Here is a 23,043-nt window from a genome sequence, read left to right on the forward strand (position 1 = left end):
TCAGAGATGTAAAATGACTCACAAATAGAAATAGAAGAAAATTTCTATGGTAAATATCTGGCCAAGGCAAGTGGAACAGAAGCTAAATTACAAAGTGGGTGAATATTAAGCTCTGCAAGTTGTGGCAGTTAAACACACAGGATGTGCTGGCTTCCTTTATGTGTATGACAACACGTTTGACAGCTGGTTGACTTTGACTGGTACAGCACTGTGGGATGCTTTCAATGACTTTCAGTAAACACCTGTGGCTGACTGGAGGCTCAAAGTCAACAGATTTTAGACTTATTATGTGCTGTTTTAGCCCTTTGGTTCTACGTTTCTACTGACCTTCTGAGCATCTACTAATGTAAATGTTCTGTATTTGTATAGTCTCTTTTCGATCACTCAAAGCGCTGGTACACTATGTTGCATTCACACACACATTTATACACTGAGTCTAAGCCACCAGCCACCAGGGGCAATTTGGGGTTCAGTATGTTGAGGACACTTTGACAATCAACAACCCAGCAAGCAATAGCCGTTATTTCACTGTCTAGGTTCACTATAGACCTGATTTAGTCCGGCTATGCGTAACCCATGTCTAGCCACAACTGTTCTCTGTGATTTCTGTGTCTTTTAAAGGCAGTAACAGCCGTAAATTTATGATCAGCTCTCCAAACAAACAATGAGTCATACTAAAATAAAGACCGGGCCTTTAAAGCAATAGTCTACTGTGTAACTTTTAAAAGAAGAAATAACACATCCCTCTTACAAATGAATTTGATTTCAACAATAAAACAGTAACAGCAAAACAAACTAAGCAAGGCTGTATTTATAAGGGCCTAGGCCTATGCCTCTTTTAGTCCATTATTTATTTTATTTAGCTCTGCTCTTGTAGAACATCTTTATTAGTTTTAAACATTTGTCTAATGATAGTTTTGGTCTAGTTTTAGTCCACAAAAGCTAGAGGACAATTGACTCACTATTTGTAAATATGGTTGTCATTTACGAAAATCTGGCTTTGAGTCAAGCCGATCTCTCACTGTCTATCTGTCTGTAAGTAGTGTGCATCTACTTTTAACATCTAACTTATTTTAACAACATTCAACACATTGTAAACCAAAACACAGCTGGTGATTGAACTGTTGAACGGGGCCCAGCTGTGACGTCATGTCATGTGCGGATGTGGCCAATCTCTATCCCTTGCAGGTGAAGAGCTGAGACTGATTGCAGTAACTCTGGGCACCTGGGCTAATTGCCCTGTAGAGTATTTGTAACGCCTTATTCTCATTCTCAGAGAGGTCGCTGCTGGGCAGAGGATGGACTGCTCTGCTAACTTGCTACCATCTGTTTACCTCCACAGGTTCCACCTTTGCCTTGGTCTCTGGACATGCTGTTTTAGTTGATAGTTATTATTTCTTGCACGTTACAACACCCTCATACACATTTTCCATGCATTCATCATCCTGACCTGATTGAAACCACTGATGTTCATACCCCATACTTGTTCACCTTTACCTTGGCACCAGCCTTAATTTGGTTTATTTTGGCTTAAATAAACATATATTGTTAAACTTCTACCATGGTGTGTCTCCCTTTTGTTATGGCCTTTTGAGCCAGGTTAGAACATGTGTGAGCTCACATCGGTTATCACCTGTTTTTTGTCATGCACACCAGTGCAGCAGAAATTAATCACCTCCCAAGGGATGGAACAGCCCGGAAACACAAAGTTCCCTAAACGCTATGGAGGAAATTTCAATGGTGTGCAAAACGGTATATTATATAGACGTCTGTGTTACCTGTAACATAAAAAGGCCGCCACAAGGTCATATGTAATGTAAGTGGTAGATAGGAGGACACTTGGTGAGTCAAAATTTAGTTCAGTTTATTTAAAATTATTAACAATTTAAAAAATGTATCTCTAAATGTGTAAACTCTTGTAGTCTCTGAAATAATATAATGATAGAAAAATAGTCCATTTTTTGTTGTGGTTTTTCCTTCTCGTTTCTTTCAAAACACATAATGTATTTTTCCTGAAGTTGAAATGTTTGTCCAGTTTTCCTTCTCATATAAAGTTCAACATCCAACCAAAAAATTCTACTGTATATACATTGATAAAACAAATGACAAATTGAGTGCAAGAATACTCAATATTTATTCTAAATCTCTCAAATGTCTTTTTTACCGGATATATACGATGTAATAAAGGAAACCTCTTTTAGTTTGTTGTTAAGACAGAATTTGTCTAAAAAAGAAAGTGCCCAAGTGTCAAATAATTGCTGCAAAATATGTCTCCTCATGCCATGAAGTGAGGACAACCAGTGTAAACTCAAACTCAAACAAATTTTCAAAATATTATTATTTTGATTGCTTGATATTTTAGTAAATTTTATATATATATATATATATATATATATATATATATATATATATATTAACACAAACACATATACGCTTTAATTACTTGTTTAATGAAATGTATGGGGTTGATTGTTCTTATGTAGTTTGTATGATGCTCTGGCAATATTGTTGTTACACATTCCTGACAATAAAGCTAATTTGAATTGAAATGAATAGAAAGAATTATTTTTTTATTTTCTTTTAAAAGACCGGATGACGTCATTATCGTGCGCCCACACATGTACAGGTCAGAGGGGTAGCCGGGGTTTTGGACGCCGGGTAGCTTGTCAAATGAAATCCTTGCAGTTGTTGGGCAGTTTCTCTCACACACATTTTTCACCACAGAGGACGAGACTCGACGGACAAAGACACCGACCGGCATGTCGTACTGCAGGCAAGAGGGTAAATCCGATTAATTTTCACTGCATGGCAGGGCAATGTCAGCGAGCCAGCATGCTAGGCTAACCTTCCAGACACATCGTTAACTTAGATAACAGTAGGTTAGCTACTTGGCTAGCTGCGAGCAACGCCAGGCCTCCAGTAGTAGTAAAGGTGTGTTTATAATAGGGTCGTTAATTTGACACGTAACGGTTAAAGTTAGTTCACAAGTTGGGAGAGCACCCCCCACCCAGGAGATACTGCCAACCAAATAGCACAGCTATTCTTTTTATTTGTTGAGGTATGGAAATAAATTGGCATCATACACATAAGCCAGGACAGGGTTTCCTAATTTAAGAAATTATTCTAATCCCTGATGATTGTTGTTTTTTTGTTTTTTTTGTCTTAAGGTAAGGATCGCATCATCTTTGTGACCAAGGAAGACCACGAGACACCCAGCAATGCTGAGCTCATTGCAGAGGACCCAGATGATCCTTATGAGGAACAGGGTTAGTCAAGTTGTCCTTGTGACAAAAGTGGATTTTCAAACATCCCTAACCTCATAGGGGGTATTCTGTTAACTTGTTTGTCTGGTTTCCTGTTTCTTTAGGCCTGATCTTGCCAAATGGAGACATCAACTGGAACTGCCCGTGCCTGGGCGGCATGGCCAGCGGGCCGTGTGGCTCTCAGTTCAAGGAGGCCTTTTCCTGCTTCCATTACAGTAAGGAAGAGGTGAAGGGCTCCGAGTGCATCGATCACTTCCGTAACATGCAGGAGTGCATGCAGAGGTACCCTGAGCTCTATCCTCAGGAGGAAGATAAAGAAAGTTCCACCCAGGCAGAGTCCAACTCTGGTTCTGTTTCCACCGCCCCAACTGAGGGCTCTGCCTTACCCCCTGAAATTGATTCCACCCCAGCCACTTCAACATCCGAGTCGGCTGTCTCATCCGACAGCACGTCACCTACAGACGACCAGACTGCCAGCTAAGGTCAATCAGTTGTCACCCAGGCTCTTGTTTTCTGTGTGCGAGCACTGCCCAGCATAAGACTCTCCACGAGGAGCTCTGATTGGTCTCTTCTCCTGTTTAAGCTGACAGAGAGCGCTTACTGACACAGCTCTGGCGCTCATGAACAAGGATGTTGTGAATGCAGAGAAACGTAGCATATTTACAGAAGTATAGGCTGCTTTGTTTGCCGAGCACTCAAACATCACTCAGTAATATGGTTTAATGACAGCTGGCCAAGCAATTTGCTGCAGGGACATTAGCTGAAAGACTCACTTGATATGCCAAAGGACTTTAATTTGCTGCATGTTCTCTTGTCAGTCAGAAGAGCAGTTACTTGGCGTGCATGTTTCCCTGTTAATGTCAACTGGTCAGGAACATCACTTAGCACTGATTTATCTCTAATAATTTAATTAGAAAAATCTAATCAGGTATCACTTTATTCTTCTAATTTAAGCAATGCTCGGCTTTTTTTTAGGAATCTTCCTTTCACTCAAGACAGTTTTAACTCTTAAACTGTTGATTCCATTTGCTTTCCACCACTTCAGAGACCAAAACACAAATAAATGGTAAGAAAACAAGGCTACTGTTACATGTTCTGTTCGGTGAACATTTATATGAATATTAGATACTTCAGGTTCTCCATCTTCATCTGTTGCTGTATGAAAAACGGTCATAATTTTTGTTAATTGACCCTGTATCTGGCCTAGACCACTGCGTAAATGTTTATATTGTCTTTAACACTGTCTAATCTCCAGTTGGATTCTGTGGTCACCACTCAATGTTGTTCAAGCCTTAAAATGGTTTTCCTCAGACATGTCCAGATTAAAATGATGATCGAACAATTTCAGTTTCATTTTTCTTTGGTCCTTTTAAAGTCAAAGCACAACACCTTAAGTTTAGTGTGAGCTTTACTCACTAACATTGCAAAGGAGATGTACAAGTTGAGGAAAATGTGTGACTGAGTAAAATTCCAGAACCTGATCATATTTTACAACCTTTACTTATTCTATTGCTTTTATTTAAGTAACATTGTTTTTCAACATTTCGCTGAAACCAAAGTATATATTTTTAGCTTCTAAATGTATTTATTAAAAGTTTAATATTCAAACAATTAAAGCTCATAAGTTTTTCCACTTCACATATTTTCTCTATGGCTATACGACCATCTTATGTAATTTGTTCTGTGCTAAAAAAAAAAAAAAAAAGAGGAGATAAAGAGTATGAGAATTCATCCAAGTATTTTACCAACTTACCAAGTAAATGGATTCAAAATGGAACTGGTTATCACACAAACTAATCTTGTATGCAAAGAAGGCCTTTAATATCAGGTACATCACACTTGCAGACGGTTTATTATGTGCGTATTATTTATGTGACCACACCCAATCATTAATTTCAGTCTATATTTTGTGCAAACCCACACACTGTGAGTACCTTTCTTCAGTTTTGTGACCTTGACTTATGAGTTTGACTCTTGGATCATTCCATCCTGAAGAAACAGCATGTTATCCAGTGATTGGCAGTCTCTTTACTGAATTGTCCACAGACTGAAATCCCCTGAGGTGTGTCTTTTTCGATCATTTGGTTCATGGACATCCATTCCTCAGGCCCTCTGATAGAAGTAGACCTAGTTGGGGTGTCCATGGGACCACCACACTCTGCATGGTGACCAGCAGACGGCCTGTCCTGGCCTCCTCTGGGCCTGCTAGGAGGTACTCCATACCTGGTGAAAAAGGTAAAACATTGTAAATTGATTAAAGCTAACAACAAATCTGTCCCGAGCTTGATATTTTCTAACCTTTGTATCACTGTTTGACAGCTTGAATATTCATCTTTTAATGCTAGAAGTCTCTTCTAGAAAACCTTGAAACCATATACTGAACGTTACTGTGTTTCATGTGCCATATCGCAAATCCCTTTTCTTTGTCATATTTAGAACTTGTCTCACCTGGGTTCAGAATAGGACAGGTGCAGCCACGGCTGGTCCAAGACAGAGGATAGATGCTGATGGTCCCCAAGTAGAGCGCCACTTGGCCTGATCGAAGGACCTTGCGAACTTTGACCTGGACTTCAGCGTGGCTGCCTTTGTCATGAGCAGACAGCACACTTGCCTTGATCACTGTCATGGGCCACACAGAAAGACAGAAGGCAGAAGGCAATTTGAAGCATCAGCCAAATTGTAGATCACAGTTGTTGTTTTAAATTTTGGACCAAGTGAAAGTTGAAAGCAAATTTTATGTCTCACCATAATCATGTTTGGTCTTACAGAGGTCAGACACACTCCTCAGCTTTTTCTCCTTACAGCTACACTTCCCTGTGCACAGAAATTGAGTTTAAGCCTTGCAGTGCAGATAATGTCACAGCAAAGTAAGTTACAACACTCACCTGTGGAATGCAGAGCAGAGACTGCAAGCTCCTTGGACCACTGCACCTCTTCCTCAATTGTGAACATGTGATCCAGGTCAGGGATTTTTCCACCAATGGGCACATTGAACACCTGATTATTTGAGTAGCTGCAAAAAATGAATTTAACCCATCAGGTCAAGGTTCACTGTCAGCAATAGACCATGCTGTGTTCAGTTTTAAAGAATTTGGCCACGAATTAAGCATTATGGCTAACCTGTCCAGACACTCCCCGGTAGTTGGATGACAGCTGTGAGGGCAGGCACAGGGTTTACAGCCCTCCTCTCCAAAACCCCAATAGCCAGGCAGGCAGTGGCTGCAGCTTGTGCCCCCTACACCAGATCTACATTGACACTGCCCGCTTCTAGGGTGGCACCAGAGTCCCTCCACTCCAGGACGAGGAGGTAAAGAGCCCTGCGGGTCACACCAGCAGCCTGAGAAACAGAGACCCAGTTAAAGTTCTTTTTCTCTTCTATTACTGTCAAATTATGTACAAACATAAGCCAGCAGATGGAGCTGTTAGACATCATGGTTATTGTTCATTTTATCCACAAATCTCCCTAACTTTGAATTAACTCCACCTAGATCAAATTAATCTTGCTTTTTTCTGATTGGTAGAAAATACATTCGCCAGTCCCACGCCAGAACAACCCTTACGTGTGCAGGCTTGGGACGAGTTGAGGGGCAGGGATGGGTGGCGGTGGTACCCGTGGCGGCAGCGCTGGCACCTGCGCCCGACAGTGTTGTGTCTGCAGTCATCACAGACGCCGCCACTGGTGCCACCAGAGGAAAGCCACGCCCGCTGAGAGAAGTGACAGCTATTTGCGTGACCGTGGCACTGGCACTCTGAAGTCACAGAGGTGTGTGATGTCGTAGCAGTCAGAGAGATGAGAGAGAGACAAAGTGAGGGCATCAGGATGGGGATGAGTGAGAAACTGAACAGGAAACACGGCTGATGGGCAAATCACAAGTATGTGTTGGATTTGTGTTTAGTCTTTGTAGCCTACTTGTTTACTATAGTCAAACTGTATGTGTTGTTGCTATTTGTTTGTGTGCCGATTAAAAAAAAAAGAAACATCTAAAAATCTAAATACATCTTAAATATTTATTTAGAACTCCTCTATGTGCAGCCAATATTTAATTCAAAGTACACACCCACACATCTCCTCCAACACCGCATCAACACTCAACAAGCTCTTCTCTAGCTTTCTCATTACCAGCAAGACGACTATCCACCGATCCAAGTGGATAGTCGTACAGTCCTGTTGGTGGTCACTTACTCTGGCATGTGTTGGACTCCCCACTGCTGCTGTTGGCAGGTCGCCAGGGACGATCATTGTAGAGCGGGGCACACTTCTCACAGTGATCCCCTGCTGTGTGGTGAGTACATAGACACCTACCAGACACCTGGAAGAGACATCTGGGGCTGCTCAGTTGCTTCACTTACATTAGCAGACCTTACAGCCGCCTGCTATTTTAAAGCTGTCTAGAGACAGCTATAAAATACATCCAGGCAGGTGGTGTAAAGAGTAAATCAAGCTATTTAAAGCTCTTTAACTGGCAATTTTTCCATCAGTAAATACATTTAACACCTGGACGTAACATCCTTGCATGTGTGTTATACAAGACTGTAATAGAACACAGGCCAATGCAAACACTTTCTCTCATAGTTTCCTTATGACTGACTGCTGTTCTTTTACTTACACACGTACAGGAAACACAACTCACCATGTTACTGTCCCGTCTTGTGTCTTGGCTGCTGTTGTATGGTACACAGTACTTAGCATGTCCATAGCACAGGCAGGTCCCTCTGGCCAGTAAAGTATAAATAGCATAAGGTGCTGAGGCTGGGCTTTCTGTGGTGGATGTGGAGGTCAGAGCTGAGGCTTGGGGGCTTCTCCATTCTGCAAGGGGATTTAGATGTGCCGGACAGGTCTGAGCTTTTAGCAGTCTGATGCGGAGGTTTGTGAGGGTGAGGCGGGCGAGAGCCTCCGGACTGTAAAGGTCCAGTGTTTTAGCACTGCTGGGGTCAAGTGTCCGTAATATTACCTGGGACGAGAAACAGGGCATAAATCAGCACCGAATCAAACATCGTGGATCTGTTAAAAGATAATATATCTCTGTGCATGTTCTCTTACCTCCCCCCCACTGCAGGGTGTAGCACTGGTATAACGGGATGTACACAAAGAGGCTGGCTGCGTAAAATCATCAGGCAAACCAAACTCCAAGCTGCAATTGTGTGCGAAGAGCTTAAGAGCCTCCCAGGTCTTTCCAAAGTCAGCTGAACGTTCGATGATCATGGCAGCAGGCCGGGGTGACCTGAACACCAAAATCACATGGGACAGACAGAACTGTGTTTCCAGGTCCAGGCGGATCTCATCCTGCTGCCCCTTCATGGTGGTACCTGCACCTGATGCCCACCAGGTATCCGGATACAAGAAAGGGTCGTCAGTCATATGAGCCGAAGGGTGGGTGTCATCGAGGCAGAGGTGCGGGGTCACAGGAGGATGGGGGCAAGGGCTGTGCTGGAAGGAGCTGTTCCCACAGCAGCTTGAGAGGGTGAGGAGGGTCCTGCCACTAACCAGGTTCCCTATGGGTGGACTACAGGCATGGTCCACACATCTTGAAACTGACACAGAGGTTGATGAAGATTAAGTTAGAGTCTTATGGCATAGCAGAGTATATTTGTTGAGATAATACGGGCACTCAGATCAGCGCTTTAACAATATATCTGGTGACAGAAAAGGCTTCAAAAAAAGGCAGAAGCACTGACGTCATGGACAAAACCAAGGTCCTCTTCATTACCTTTGTCATGAATTTTTTATTTGCCTGACCATTGTGCCACTGCTGCTTGCACTGATGTGACACAGACTCCTGCCCTTTCTCCATTGGACAGCATTAATACTCTCAGGTTACATGTAATAGCAAGACATGCTCAACACACCGGTATGGACATTGACAGCAAATAGGTTAAAATGTCACCTGCAAATGAAGAACCATGTAAGACATCATTAGATCATCAATGTCATGGACATTTAACGCAGTTGAATCACCGTAACTGTCTGCCCAATCAAGAACATAGCCATCGTTAACAAGGTGAAAAACGAGAAGGCAGTTTAGCCACAATGACGCAAGTAATTGATTCAGAGAAACAGAAACACAGATGATGAGGCACCTCACCTGCTCCGCTCCTCGTCAGTACCAAAAAGAGCCAACAGAGCGCCACCAGCATCTGATTTTGACCTTTCCCACGCATACTAAACACTCTCGTGCTTGTTTCTGTTGTGCGATAAACGCCTTGCAGAAGAGATTAGTCCCAACATTATGTGTAACCTATCCAACGGGCAAGCGCATTTCCCTGCCAATTACGCAATGCGCAAAGCGTCCAGATGGATCCAGGAGTATTTCTCCGATGTCCTCACAGGAACAACAACAACAACAAAAAATCCTTGACAAAGTTCAAAACATCCTCAGGAACAGCTGGGGCATCTCTTTGCGCGCTGCATTATTGGTTTGTCCAAAAATAAACGCTCCAAATCTGACATAATAAATTGTTGCTAATTTCAATTTGATAGATGTTTGTCTTTATCCGTTTTGCACAACAAAAGTGTGTGTTAGCTTAAACGATGAAATCAATAGGCACGTTTCTATGCTAATGTATTCATTTAAATGTTTCCATTAATTCGCAGCCAACCCGAGAGCTCCGTGCACCGGCCAGGTCCAGCGCTCTACGCGTTTACGCACAGGAGAGGAGTGTGCGCTCTATTTATCCATGGTCCTCCCTGCCCACACACACACACACACACACACGCTGAGGACGTTGTACTGCACCACCAACTCTAGACCAAAACAGCCCTGGGTTGAGAAGGTGTATTTTTCTCCACTCTGGCTGGGTTTCATCCATTGAGATTCTGCTAAAGATCTTGTGCAGGGGAGGACAGTATTGCGACTTGCACGGACTGTTAATGTGAACCAGCCGCACAGCGCGTACCAGCTAAACCAGTTCACTCCACCAAGCAGGGCCTCGTAATGGGTCAAGGAAATTAGTTTATTTGCGTCTGTCCTCCTGTTTTTCAGCTGCATTAATTCTAAGTTACAGGTCTCTTTGAAGTCCAGCAGGAAGAAACCTGAGAAGGGAGACAAAAATAGTCCACAGTGCAGTTATTTGCAGCTTGATTCCGCATTGTGGCACCCAAAGAATATGACAGCTTGGAGTTTTATGCAAATTACTTTGATAAAAAAAAGGGGCTTTCTCTCATCTGTTTGCCTGACTGGCTAGATTACTCTGCCATTTTTCATTATAACACCGGATAATAAACACATGGTCAGATACATGACAGTCACTTTTAAATTCTTTTTAACTGCACACACATGTCAGGAAATCTAAGCCTTTGCTGAGCCTGATTTATTGTGCCTCCCAAACACACACACACACACACACACACACACACACACACACACACACTCCTGAGTTTGAAGAATAAACTCCACATCTCTTCAGTTTTATGGCTCAACTGCAAAAACAAGGGGGCTGAGAAAATTGGAATAGACACACAGAATTGGATTGGTTTCCATAAATGTCTTTAATGCCATACAAATTGTTTACAGACCTGCCTGCTTGCTTTCCCCCAGAGTGGAGAACAAAAACAGAATTACTAAGTAATAACATATGGGCCAAAGATAATGATGTATGTTATGTTTGTGCTGACAGAAAATATGACATCATGTTGTGTAAGGAGCAGCAGTGGATTGCTCACATCCTTTTGTCCCAGACATCAATCCTTATTAATCTGACATTTATCCTTCTGTGTTGATTTTAAATGTATTTTACTGTTACAGTTTTTAACCCCATTTCCACTGTCCTTCAAGTCATCTCTCCATCTCTATCGATTGCACATTTGTCTTCGTTCACCTCTCACTGGTCTTTCCTTTCATCTCTCTGTCCTCCTGCTCTCGACTCCACAAGCCATAGTGTCTGGCAGGCCTCCACACAATAAAACCCCTGGAGGTTCTCCATCTTCTCCCATCTCACAGTTTCTCCTTTCGTCTCACTCCAGTTGTGCAGTATACGCCAAGAATAGCTTTATGGGAGATTAGAGTAATGCCAGTTATAGGGATTAGCTGTTATCTGGTTATGTTAGTGGCTACAGACATAAAATCAGCTGCTTTGGACTTAGATTTAGAGTCAGTCATGGCTCAGTGGAACACACGGAAATGAGTTTCACATCTTTTAACAGGTTGCAGGATGGGAGGACTTTTGTGCATTTTTGTGTTTAAGGAGGGATAATGGATAGAAAAAAATAGAGTTACTCATCAGTGTGGTCCAGCTGTTTGCTTTCATTGAAAGAATCCAGCTGGTTCTTGAAGAAATTCACACTGTACGTGACTCATATCTGATTTCTGCAAAGGCACTAAGACTGTATGTTTCAGTAAGTCACTGAGGTTTGAGGTCAAGGTTTGCAGCAGAGCCATAAAATATTCAAAGAGCAAGTAAGTGCAAGTAAACAATGTTTGGTTGCTTATTTTGGCTTCAAAATAAAAAAATCAAATCAAAAACATATTGAATTCTTAATTGACTGAATTGTAATTAGGGGTCATTTTCTGTGATATTGGAAGGCAGACCCGCCCACATTCAATAAAGTGCTTGTTTAGAACATGAGCATATCAAGGAGAATAAACAGAACCCGCGCCGCAGTTCCCAAAACGTGTTACATTCTCAGGGCAGAGAGAAAAATGTCCTTTCAGCCAATACATTCCCCCAATGTTCAGCATGTATCTTTGTCATGGCCCCCAGCTGTGAGAGGTCAAATACCAGCCAGTAAAGGCCACAGGGATCTCCTACCTGCCCCATTACTGCCTCTCTAATTACTCCTCTTTCTCTCATTTACAGGGCTTAATGGGGCCCGGGGGTTAGAGAGCTGGGGTCAGATGAACAGGGACTCCCTCTTCCCGCCCTTATAATCTTCAGTGTTTGTCCAGGCTACTCATATATCTGTGTGTCAAGACCACATGAATGAGAAGTGCGGAGTGACATGTGCCACTCCACACTTCTCCATCTCCTTCTCCCTTCTTCTCTCGGTCTTTGTGTCCTACATGTCAGCTCATATGTTCCTCCAGGGATGAAGAGGATTAAGCTGCTTCCTTACATGACTTTACTGCATTTAGGCCTCACAGGCCAAAAATAACATCCATTCAGTTAGTGTATCTGGATTCAGAACGATTAAGGTTGTGCCTGTCTAATTTACATTTGTTATGGCATTTTTGTTACGGAGACATAGCAACACACAGTAGGAGCTTATATGATGTTATCCACTGGCCTCAACAGCAACCAGTAAGTGCCATGGTTATTATAGGGAGTACTTAAGTCAGGCACTGAGGTCAGAGTTAATTATTCTGTTGAGTCTTTTAAGAAAGACTCATATATTTCACAATATACAGCGCATAGTACTGAAGTCTGATATATAGATCCGCAAAATTCTATCTTAGACAGTTGCAGTCTTTAAATCATACATGAATATCGTTCCTAAATACTTCAGTCTGAAGCCAGTCAGTTGACATAGTTTGAAGTCAATAGGTCAAGGTGAAAGGTCATCTGCAAAGGTCTATAGTTCAAGTTCAATAAAACCAAGAGGACTGTATTTCTTTAGGCTTCAGTTTGATTTGGACTCTTGCTTGAACTTGTTATCACTGTGTGCATGATAATCAGTGTGGACACCTTACAAAGAATGTCTCTGCACTGCTGATGTTTGTTATGATCCTCATGTCCTGGAGGGGTCTCAAAGAGACTGTTTAAAGTTAGTCTGTTGTTACATGCGCATGTGCACATCTACTTTGTGTGTGAGCGTACGCATGTGCTAGTATCGGTTTAGATTGCATGTTGCCTCTTTGATGTGAGAGGATGAATGACACAGATTAAACTGTCAGACCAGAAAGTGATAGAGGCCAGATAAGGCAGGATGACAAATCAAGGTCTCTGTGAAGCACTCGGGCAGCTTGCCAAACCAATAATGTGTGCATCTGTGAGCTTATGCGTGGATTTGTGGGTGTAAGTTCATGGAAAAGTTATGGTTGTAAACTCTCATGTATGTGTAGGTGACGGGAAACTATGCGGAACTGTTACCATTTATTCTTTATTAATTCTCAACAAGGAGCAATGTCAAGAATGTTAAAGTGGCTCACTTGAGGAGGCTTCAGTTGAGTGGTGATGACTTATTTATAGCTGAAACTCCTGTTTAATGTTGGACAACAAATTAACCTCCTACCCACAAGCACACTTGCAAAAACACACACTCCCACTGCTGCCCCTCTCTGTCTCGTGTCCCTGTCTGAAATCTTTATATCTGTTTATGATGTCATCAAGTAACAAGCTCAAGATTTACTTTTGTGCGTCATCAACTCACTCACATAAACACGTTGTCACTCTGACACACAAACACATGCACAAGATGCACATACACAAACACAGGCACAATTTCTTGATAACTCTTTCTTGGGTTTTACATCGCCCACCCACGTAAACAAAGTGGAATGTCAGCACACACTGGTTTCTACCACAAAAACACACACATGACATGTGTTACAGATTCCACTCACTGCTTATTCTTCCAGCTCATATTCGCACACCCACTTAGATAAAGCATACTGAGTTGGCATACATGACAATTTATTTTAACTGTCTGAAAGAGCTTGAATAGGTTCAAAGGAGCTGTAATTTGGCACTAAAAATGTAACAGAAAAAAATGGTAAACTAGCTGAACAAACCTAACTACCATCAAGTGTGCTGAGGACAGCACAGTGAGGCTCGGATAAACACTGGTGTTCAACAATTCAATTCAATTTTATTTATATAGCGCCAATTCACAGCAAAAGTCATCTCATTACTTTTCATATAGAGCAGGTCTAGACCGTACTCAGTTTGATATTATTTACAGAGACCCAGAGCCAAAAATATTATGCTGTATGCTCACATAAATACACGCAACTTCATCATAACTACTTCATGGAGATGCTCCCACTATGTTGAATATTTTTATGACCCATGCTGTGTCCCTTTGGTTCCCCTCCTAAAAGTCACACTGAGAAATGGAGCAAATGAGAGGAAAAATCAAACGCAGCTGTTTGAGGTCCTGGGCCACAGGTTGGGGGGTTCCAGTCTGTCTCTCATGTCTGGCCCCTTTGCTGCTTTGAGGCCCTTCTCAACTCATTAAAAAAGTATTTATTGGCATGCCAGGAGTCCACCTGTGAGTCATCCAATCCATGATGGCGACTTCAATTTACAGCCAAGCACAAGGGTCACCATTAAACAACAATACCTCATATGAAGGCAAAACTCAAATGTGCGTGGAGGCAGCCTCATGTATGTTGCATTGCTCTTGTAAAATGCACTGCCGCAAAACACTGGGATGTGACCGTGACATTTGCTGCCCTCATGGTGGTTCTGTTTCATCTATGAACTGACACCAGTGACATTCATTGACCACAGTGGTGTTGCGCTCAGATCAGATGCCCTTTAAAAGAGAAAAGGTGCTTTGAAAATGGGGTGCAGTGATGTGTATTAAGTTCTAAGGGGTAGGTGTAAATGAGTCTTACAATGTGTCCAGGAGTTCTATTTGTTCCTAGCTCCGTTGTGTCAATGTGTAAATCATGAGGAAGACGTTAAAGCTCCGTGGCAAATGATCCCAGCATTTTTTTCTCACTTTTTTTGGATGTAACTAACAATATAACAATAACATGTAACAATATTTCAGTCTATTCTCTAGAAAGCGTAATGAGGCTAATGAGGTTTCCATTCCTGTGTGGAAAATGCAAAAATAAAATTACACTGCTTACTTAAGGGTGTGCCCACAGTTGTGGTTTGACTGTGGGTTTCTGCAGAGAAAAGGGGTATGTGGGAATATATGTGACCGCTGAGCCCTCCTGGCTTGCCCAACAATGTGACAGTAAGAGGGGTATAGCCAGTGTTTGATCCTATCTGCCAACATCTGGCCCTCAGGAGGAGCTAAAGTTAGCACCACATGCTGATGACATTAGCGTAAAATGGGAGTTATATTCACAAAGGCATGACCCTCACAACATCCCAATATTGTAAAAATAGGAGAGAGGGAGGAAGAGAAGTGGATGAATGATTTGAGGATTTTAGAATGAAGAGGGGTGAGGATGGATTGTACATCTGGGTGATTGTGTAAGTGACCAATATTGATGTTCTTTAACAGTTGATGTTATTCCAAGTTATCTCTGCTGCTGGACGAGAAGTGAGAAAAAGGCGAGTACAGGGTGGATCAAAGCTGTAATAAGGCTTGTTAGGGTTTAATCAGTTCCACTCACCCAGAGCTGCTGGCCACATCTGTCCAATCAAGTCCCATCGCCATGGTGGGCTCCTGGCTCCAGAGATGGCTGCCAACCAAACATTGGTAGGCGACCATGTTTTGAGGACCACCACCTCATCAGAGACTTGTGGTTCTCGTGAGGTTTTCTTTGGAACCTCTCTGGCACGGTTCTCCTCACTGATTTAATCAATACCATTAGACATGTGCAAATGATTAATAAACTGCTGTGGTCAGGACGCTTTGAGTGCTGAGGCCACTATGATATGATGTCATTAGATGTGGGTTATTCAGACCCTTGGGGAAGTCTTTCATTTGGTTTGGGCTTCCTCATTGGGTGAGGTCATTGTTTTGAGACTGAGCTCCATTGAGAAGAAGCCAATGAAGCGGAAGGCCTCTTACCAAGCCTTTCAACAGGCCTTTCTTGAGGAATGGCCGCTGCACAGAGTTGCAGTATCCATATTCAACCACGTCAAATCACTCTATGTATTTGATCTTTGTACTTTGGCTGCACTGTAAAGCATTTTCTTCATGACCTTTCCACAGCGCTGTAGTAAAGGGAAGTGCTATCACATTTGATGCCCTTGTCCTCATGATCCCAGCCACAGCCAGGCACAAGACCTCCTGTGCCATCAGATTTTATTTTCATACAGACTACACCTCTTCAGCTACTCTCCGGGCCCTTCTCGACCTTAATTTCTCCCTATCTGCGTGGCAACATGTCCTTTGCAAGTGACACGTGAGGGTTTGGACACATGATACGGTTCATTTGTGCTTGGCTACCCAATCTCAGGCTGCTCTGATGGGTTTCAACTGAAGAGGCCAGGGGCAGGAGCAGGGGCCGCAGTTCATGATTATGCCTATGATCTGCCATGGGAAAAAGATGAGGTTATGATGCCCTTGTGACCCAGGAGTGTGGGGAACGCACAGGTTAATGGGGATTTCCCCCTTGAAGACACATTCTAGCTGTCAGGAGTGTTAAAGGAAAAGATTGGAAATTTGTACACAGAAACATGTGCACTCCAATCAAATTACATTAGCTTACCATTATCACCATTACCATCACTATCTTCAGCGTGGGATGTGAGTGTTCTGGTGCAATTATATATGTATTGTTATATCATCTACTAGGCCTACAGCTTTCAGATTCAAAATGCTTTTATCCAGCAGTTATTCATGTGTTTAAATGTTTTGGGACTGGGAGTGGATTGATTGAGAAATGGACCCTATTATTGGATTACTGGTGAATTATTGTATAAGCAGCATTTTCATGGTGTGGCTGCTGGGGGTGGATACTATTATTACATTGCTGGGTAGTAGTTTAATGTATGACATTCCATATCTTTTATAAACTAATCAAAAATCTGCAAAGTGACTACAGCTTTAGAAATACTTGAGAATAAAGTAGCATGACATTGTACTGAAGCCTTAATCACAGTATTTGAGTCAACTAATGCCGCCATCTGCTTTCTGTTGTTTCTAATTCCCTCCTTCCATCTGTTTCTTTTGTTTTTCTTTTCTTTTTATGTCCCAAAATTGTGTTCATTAGGCTAAGTAGATTTCTTTGGCGGAACTTTTTATTTTAACACTTCCTGACATAGGACTTCATCAATTAAGTGTCAAGTAGTCATATAAATAAATATACATATGTTTATTAATATATAATAAAAAAGGAGAACAGTTTTTTGAAAAAACAAACAAAGAAATTAAGTTAAAATAAAGGGTCAGACAGAGGAGCAAGTATCCACAAAGTGGGTAAGCAATGGTGACTAAACAGTATCATCCAAAGAGAAATTCATATGCGTATCTTCTGTGTCTGTATCCGTCCGTTCCCTTCCATCAAACACCCAGGTATCGTGAGACACAAGTCCATGTCTGTACAAAAGTGTCCACAGACATCTGTAAACTCGCTGTCATTCGCTCCATCGTGTAAGCATTTTTCAGCCTTTGCACCTACCTATGGTTGGTGGTTTCGCCGTTTTCATTTTCTTTGCTATAACAAAGGAATCCTAACTATATATCGCTGATAGATTTGTGGCTATGGCACCCAGAAAAACATTAAATATAGACCTTTAAAAGTCCTTTCTTTGGGTGAAGTATTACCTTCTTCACTGTGTCGTGCAGCTCGGGCTCACTCTGGCGGAGCGTCACATCTTTAACTCCATGACAACGGCTGTCGCGTCCAACATTAACACACCGGTTAACTTCCACTTGGAAACTGAGATTTCAGCTCGGCAATGCTTTTATGCGGTTGATTCTTAAACGGGGCGTTACAACTTCCAATTAATTTAAAATAAGGTATGTCAAAATTCTTGTTTTCTGTTGTTTACAAAATTAAATTAGCAAAGTTACCTGGTTAGTTTTACTTGATTTGGCGAACGCAGACGCTCGTAGCTAACAGTTATTGCTAGCCAAACAGCTAGCGGAAGGTTAACGAATTATTTTATAGCCTGTATTTTGAACTGCTTCTTTTGCTGGTTTATAGGTTATTCTGTTGCAGCGGTCGGTTAAAATGTGCACGGAGCCGGTGAAAAATTGAACACAAACGGTCCTATTGTTAAGGTTAAGTTAGATCAAACTTCTTTCGCCAGTGGGTGTCGTCAATTTCCCATAATTCTCTTCAAAATATAAAAGCTAACGTTTGTTTACCTGAGATGCTAGTATGTGAGAAACATTTGTCATACAGTTGTCATCAACATTTTGCGTGTAGCTAAAGCATGTTGAGGCAGTAGTCTATACTGTCCAGAAGAAGCAGGTGACAGGATGAAAATCAGGCTTTGTTGTTCATAACGTTACATGAATTTTTTTTTTTTCTGCTAAAAGATGGAAGGTAAATATGTGCCTGGTTTCGGGGTACTGGTGCCTCATCCCCCCAGCAAACCCCCAGAGCCCCAGCCCCCTGCAAGTCAAAAGTGCACACTCCCTCCAATCAGAAAATGCTCTGTGAGTGAACAGAGGGGCATCTATTCAGATGTCATCACTACATTCAAATTCCAGGTAAAAGCACATAAGCTCATGCATTTTATTATGAAGTCCATGCAGACATACTGAGCTTCTCCCATGCACTGACCAAAACAAAGAGTAACTGTTTATTGATTAGTCTTGTACAGTGGGACCTGAGGTCCAGCACAGGTCACAGGGCATCTCCATCCTCGGGTTCAGTGATCTCAACACAACAAAAGGTGGGAGACTGTTTTACATGACATTTTTAGGCATGTAGGCATTTTAAGTCATTATCTCTGGTAAGATAAGCCAACTATTGTATTTATAAGAGGAGCAGCGTGTCCTCTAAAATACAACATTTGATATGCTGTGTGTAAAGTCTTTGTCCTTCTGCACTGTTTTCCTTAGTTACAACCTTCAAGACCCAAGCTGACCAGCGTAAGCTTGTTGATAAGGACAACCATGGACGTTACCTACAGCAATCACAGAGTTCTTACTTCTGCCAGGGTGGAGATACACCCAAGGTCCAGATGCCCTACCGGACAATTCCTGGCCAGATCCCCCGCAAGTTAAAGATAGAGAGGTGTGTACTGTTTGTGTACACAATGAATGACAGAAGAGGACACTTTATCTAGGGCTGTGGTGCTTTCTGTTCAATGCATTTTCTGTAGTTAGTGTATTCTACATACTGTAAGGCCAGATTCACTAGTCACATGTGCGTGAGTAAGACACTGAGCTTCTATCATACAGTTCATATTTTGGGTAAAGTAGATTTTGGCCCACAACATAGAGTGCGATTCTTCCCAATTTTAATTTTTTTGTGCTAACAGTCTACTGGTACAAGGGAACAAGATGTGAACTTAGGGAATAAGGTGGGAATGTATGTATGCCCATTGTATTATTAAGAGGTATAGTATTACCTGCTGTGCAATAAAGCTAGAACTTGCGGGCTATAATCTAAAGCATTATCATGTTTAGAGATTGTCTCTTATTGTACATAGTGATTTTAAGTTCCTGTTGTAGACTTATTTAAACTGTTTTATATTGTTGTCTTATAGACGTCGAAGGGAATACTTGATGTTAGATTTTGAACAGCTCCTGGCAGAAAAAGGCATATACCCTAATCTCCTAATGCCAAGACATCAAAGCAGTAGTGATGAGCATGTGACTACACCAGACAATCCTGTGTCACCCCACCTCCCCCTGGAGGTGAGCCTGTTACTGCTGCAATCCTTTCTGTGGAATTTGGCTTCCCAATTACCATTGCATCCTATATTTTGGTGCACAGATCAGCCCACACTCGTCTTTCTTGTGTTTCTCCCATAGATATTTGATAATGAGGAGTATGACTGTAGGACTCCAGAAGACTGGCTTGCCCTGGGCTATGCCGAGGGTTCACCTGATCGAAAACCTATTCCTGCAAAAGCCCTGCTGCCTACAGATGACATTGCTTCTGGTAAAACATCCTCAGAAATATACTGTGTAAACAGAGATACAACAGATATTATTTTCTGTTCTTTGATCATGACTGTCTTCTTTCTCTTTTGAAGATCACCCAAAATCCCTGGAGTACAGCTGGCATTTAGTTGGGGTTCTTGGCTTTTGTAAGGAGAAATGCCAGTACCTGGTACAGAAGGTTCACCATAACACCAAACTGACAGATGAAGAACACAAAAAGACCAAATCTTCTGGTTGTTTTTTTTTAAGTCTTTGCAATATAATAAAAGGGTTGTCTCATAATTTCATCTAGTCTCTGTCACCCTCTGTTTGTCGTGTTGACCATGTATGTGTGCTTTCCATCTCCGTCTGTTGCACAGGAGTAAACGCCATGATAGCAGGCACTAGGTACTGGGTACCCAGGATCAGATTGTTATTCATTGCCGAGGATCCATGTGTCTTTGTGGAACGGATCAAGTTTGCTCTGCACTGGAGGGAGAACACAGAGGCTCTGCTTTTCTACCACTTGTCTGTGGACTGCATGCCCATCTGGAAGGGAACACCATCTATTGATAGCCACAGTCTCCAGTGTATCAAAAGATATGCCCTTTCAGCCCCTGGGCTCAGGCGGAAAATGTGAGTAATGCCATTTTAGTTGAAATGTTAACTAACTAAGAAGGTGAATAACAGTAATATAATGTGTGCAGTGTGGAGAAGTGTATAGGGGCCCTGGAGAAGGAGGTCAAACTGGAATATCACCGTACTATGAACCGCATGAGCTTTGACAAAGTAGTGATGAACCACCCAGAACAGTTTTCACACATAACCCTGCCACAGAAGGATCCTGAGTATGTTCCTCAAAAAGGTAAGACAGCCTTGTATACGTTTGTTTGAGGCAATGGCGTGAAGATTAAATAAATGTGATACCACCTAATACCCGCTATTTACCCTCAAAATCATATGTACACACTGGTTTGTTTTATCTGTGTATAGGGTGCGTTCCAGTTCCTTATCTTGACTATAAGAAGAACCAAGCCGCTTTTGTCTTCCATTCCCTGCTAACAAAGCCAGAGGTGATCTGTGTATTATCTGAAATATCGTCGGAGTGCAGCAAAGTAGCAAACATGAGATTGTTCAATGTAACATTGATGAAACCACTGCGACTGGACGAGTTTGAAGTCAGTCAGTCTCAAATGCACACTCAGGTATTTTAACATTGGAATAGCTTTTCTTCTGCCATTACTGGGCTATGACTTTAAAGTAGCTTTTATTTCTTTTAAATAAGACTTTAAATGCATAGTTTGATGGTCTGCTAATCACTGCATATATAGCATCCGAATTGAACCACTACTCATGCTAAAAAAACAGGTCATCAGGGCAATTGCAGCTTATTCGTGGTCAAACCACAACAGCCACAACTCTTCTTTTATTCTATGGTACTGGGGAAAAATACCTTTTTATTTTAATTTATTCAACATTTTGTTGATGTTAACTGGGAATTATCAGAAGAAGACACCTGAATTTCACATGAATGAAGAAACATAAAATCTTTTCTTCCTTCTCCAGATAAGCTTGTTTCTTAGGGATGCATGGCTGGTCACGCTGAGCAACAGCATCCGTTCCAACCTGAGGAATATTGGCCCGGGATCGTACAATGTGAACGAGTCTCGCTGGGACATGTACAAGATTTCCAAGATGTACAAACTGATGGCTGTGGTGCGCTTCCACCTGCAGGACTCACTGCGCTTCCTCGTGCAGGATTCACTCATCAGCATGACTCAGCTGGTGTTGGACGCCTGCCACAGTGTGCTGACATGTCCTCAGGACCTGGTCTGGGGGGACAACCTTATCACTAGCCCCTACAAGTAGGATAGCATGCACTTGCACATACAGTATAAGCAGACATAGATACACATTCGCATTTATATACACATGCATGTGTATTTTATCTTACTATCTATTACTATACTATATTTAGACATAACCTATTACTGTGCTAAATATTCAGTTTTGTGTTGGCATATTACTCCATTCTCTGTTCCCAGGCCAAAGAAGAACCCTCTGTTCCTAGTGGACTTGGTTCTGGATCAGACTAAGGTTCATTACAGTACTCCTCTGGAGAATTTTGAGACATCTATCGTTAACCTGTTTGATAAGGGCATTCTGGCTACGTACAAAGTACCACAGCTTGATAAGGTAAAATAAAATGTGCAATCACCTGAATCACAGAGCATTAAATTAAAAATGGAAATGTGTGAGTGGAAAACTCGTTCATGATCTCCTCTGTCTACGGATGATGATAATGATAAGTATGCTCTAAATGTTGAGAATCTAACTGTTCCTCCCATGTCCATGCCAGTTTGTGATGCAGAAGTTGTTTATTGGTGGTGATCCGTTGCTCGAGTCAGTGAGTTTGTGGGAACCAGAGGTAAATGAGCTGAGGGAGAAGGTCCGCAATGCTCTGATACAAGCAGCCATACCTCTGAGGGCTTACGCTGCTGAATATGAGAGACACTTAGAGCTATACAACTTGGACATAGAAACGCATCTCAAGTAAGTCTGTTAATTTACATATGCAAAGTTTAAGGACTTGAGTCAGTCAGAATTATGGTCTTCCCCATTAAAATGAGTCACTTTTATCTTCTCTGACAGATCTCATACACATGCCGAACAGAAATCCCAAGAAGTGAAGAAAGAGGTGGAACAGCATCTCAAAGACAAGGAAAGGCTCGAACACTCCCTGCCATCCTCCATTGTCATTGGTCCATTTTACGTCCGTGTGGAGACTGTGCGTCAGGCTCTCTCTAACAAAAGAAGGGCTTTAGCCAAAGCATTTCTGGACCACCTTGTTCTGAAGCTACGCAAGCAAGTTGATGATGTAAGCCATTTGTTTAGAGGTCCAAAAACTTCAGCTTTAAAGTGAACCTTTCCTGCCTTTTTAACATAAATTCTTTTTATCTTGTGTATGTGTGTGTAGGCATATGAAGAGTGTAGCATCATGAGTAGAAAGCTATGTGAGAAGCCCAACAGCATTGAGGAACTGACTGAAAAGAGGGACTGGATGAAGCAAATTCCAGAACATCTCAAGAGTTACAAGGTGCACATTGATTCACATGAACTGGCTATTTCTGTTGTGTGTCATATAAAGGATTGGTTGATCAATAAATCTTATTC

At 42.0% G+C, this 23,043-nt stretch overlaps 3 protein-coding genes across 3 annotated transcripts in view; 2 read left to right on the forward strand and 1 right to left on the reverse strand.

Moving 5' to 3' along the window:
* The first annotated feature begins 2,614 nt into the window (after window positions 1-2,614).
* On the forward strand, window positions 2,615-4,605 carry chchd4a (coiled-coil-helix-coiled-coil-helix domain containing 4a). Its single transcript, XM_038697297.1, has 3 exons — window positions 2,615-2,781; window positions 3,168-3,266; window positions 3,368-4,605. Exons 1-3 carry the CDS (start codon window positions 2,760-2,762, stop codon window positions 3,742-3,744), a joined length of 498 nt encoding a protein of 165 aa, XP_038553225.1. The 5' UTR covers window positions 2,615-2,759; the 3' UTR covers window positions 3,745-4,605.
* A 457-nt stretch (window positions 4,606-5,062) lies between these two features.
* On the reverse strand, window positions 5,063-9,910 carry si:dkey-202e22.2 (netrin-4). The gene is made up of 10 exons (XM_038697296.1): window positions 9,347-9,910; window positions 8,305-8,795; window positions 7,895-8,215; window positions 7,447-7,573; window positions 6,824-7,012; window positions 6,384-6,600; window positions 6,149-6,276; window positions 6,009-6,077; window positions 5,712-5,882; window positions 5,063-5,486 (listed from the first exon to the last, which is right to left on the reverse strand). The coding sequence occupies exons 1-10, from the start codon at window positions 9,420-9,422 to the stop codon at window positions 5,350-5,352; spliced, it is 1,926 nt and encodes a 641-aa protein (XP_038553224.1). The 5' UTR covers window positions 9,423-9,910; the 3' UTR covers window positions 5,063-5,349.
* A 7,286-nt stretch (window positions 9,911-17,196) lies between these two features.
* The window catches only part of dnah1 (dynein, axonemal, heavy chain 1), a 38,904-nt gene continuing 33,057 nt past the window's right edge, over window positions 17,197-23,043 (forward strand). The window contains exons 1-15 of the mRNA XM_038696354.1: window positions 17,197-17,787; window positions 18,313-18,486; window positions 18,590-18,671; window positions 18,841-19,015; window positions 19,491-19,641; window positions 19,759-19,888; window positions 19,983-20,123; window positions 20,250-20,505; window positions 20,577-20,734; window positions 20,863-21,074; window positions 21,436-21,734; window positions 21,915-22,065; window positions 22,229-22,422; window positions 22,522-22,747; window positions 22,847-22,966. Of these exons, the coding sequence (XP_038552282.1) occupies window positions 18,313-18,486; window positions 18,590-18,671; window positions 18,841-19,015; window positions 19,491-19,641; window positions 19,759-19,888; window positions 19,983-20,123; window positions 20,250-20,505; window positions 20,577-20,734; window positions 20,863-21,074; window positions 21,436-21,734; window positions 21,915-22,065; window positions 22,229-22,422; window positions 22,522-22,747; window positions 22,847-22,966 (2,469 nt within the window). The 5' untranslated portion in view covers window positions 17,197-17,787. The remainder of the gene's footprint in view (window positions 17,788-18,312; window positions 18,487-18,589; window positions 18,672-18,840; window positions 19,016-19,490; window positions 19,642-19,758; window positions 19,889-19,982; window positions 20,124-20,249; window positions 20,506-20,576; window positions 20,735-20,862; window positions 21,075-21,435; window positions 21,735-21,914; window positions 22,066-22,228; window positions 22,423-22,521; window positions 22,748-22,846; window positions 22,967-23,043) is intronic.

This window comes from Micropterus salmoides, unplaced genomic scaffold, assembly GCF_014851395.1.
Source record: "Micropterus salmoides isolate LMB-PRFRI ecotype aquatic unplaced genomic scaffold, ASM1485139v1 Ms_hic_scaffold_4, whole genome shotgun sequence".
NCBI classification, from domain to species: Eukaryota; Metazoa; Chordata; class Actinopteri; order Centrarchiformes; family Centrarchidae; genus Micropterus; species Micropterus salmoides.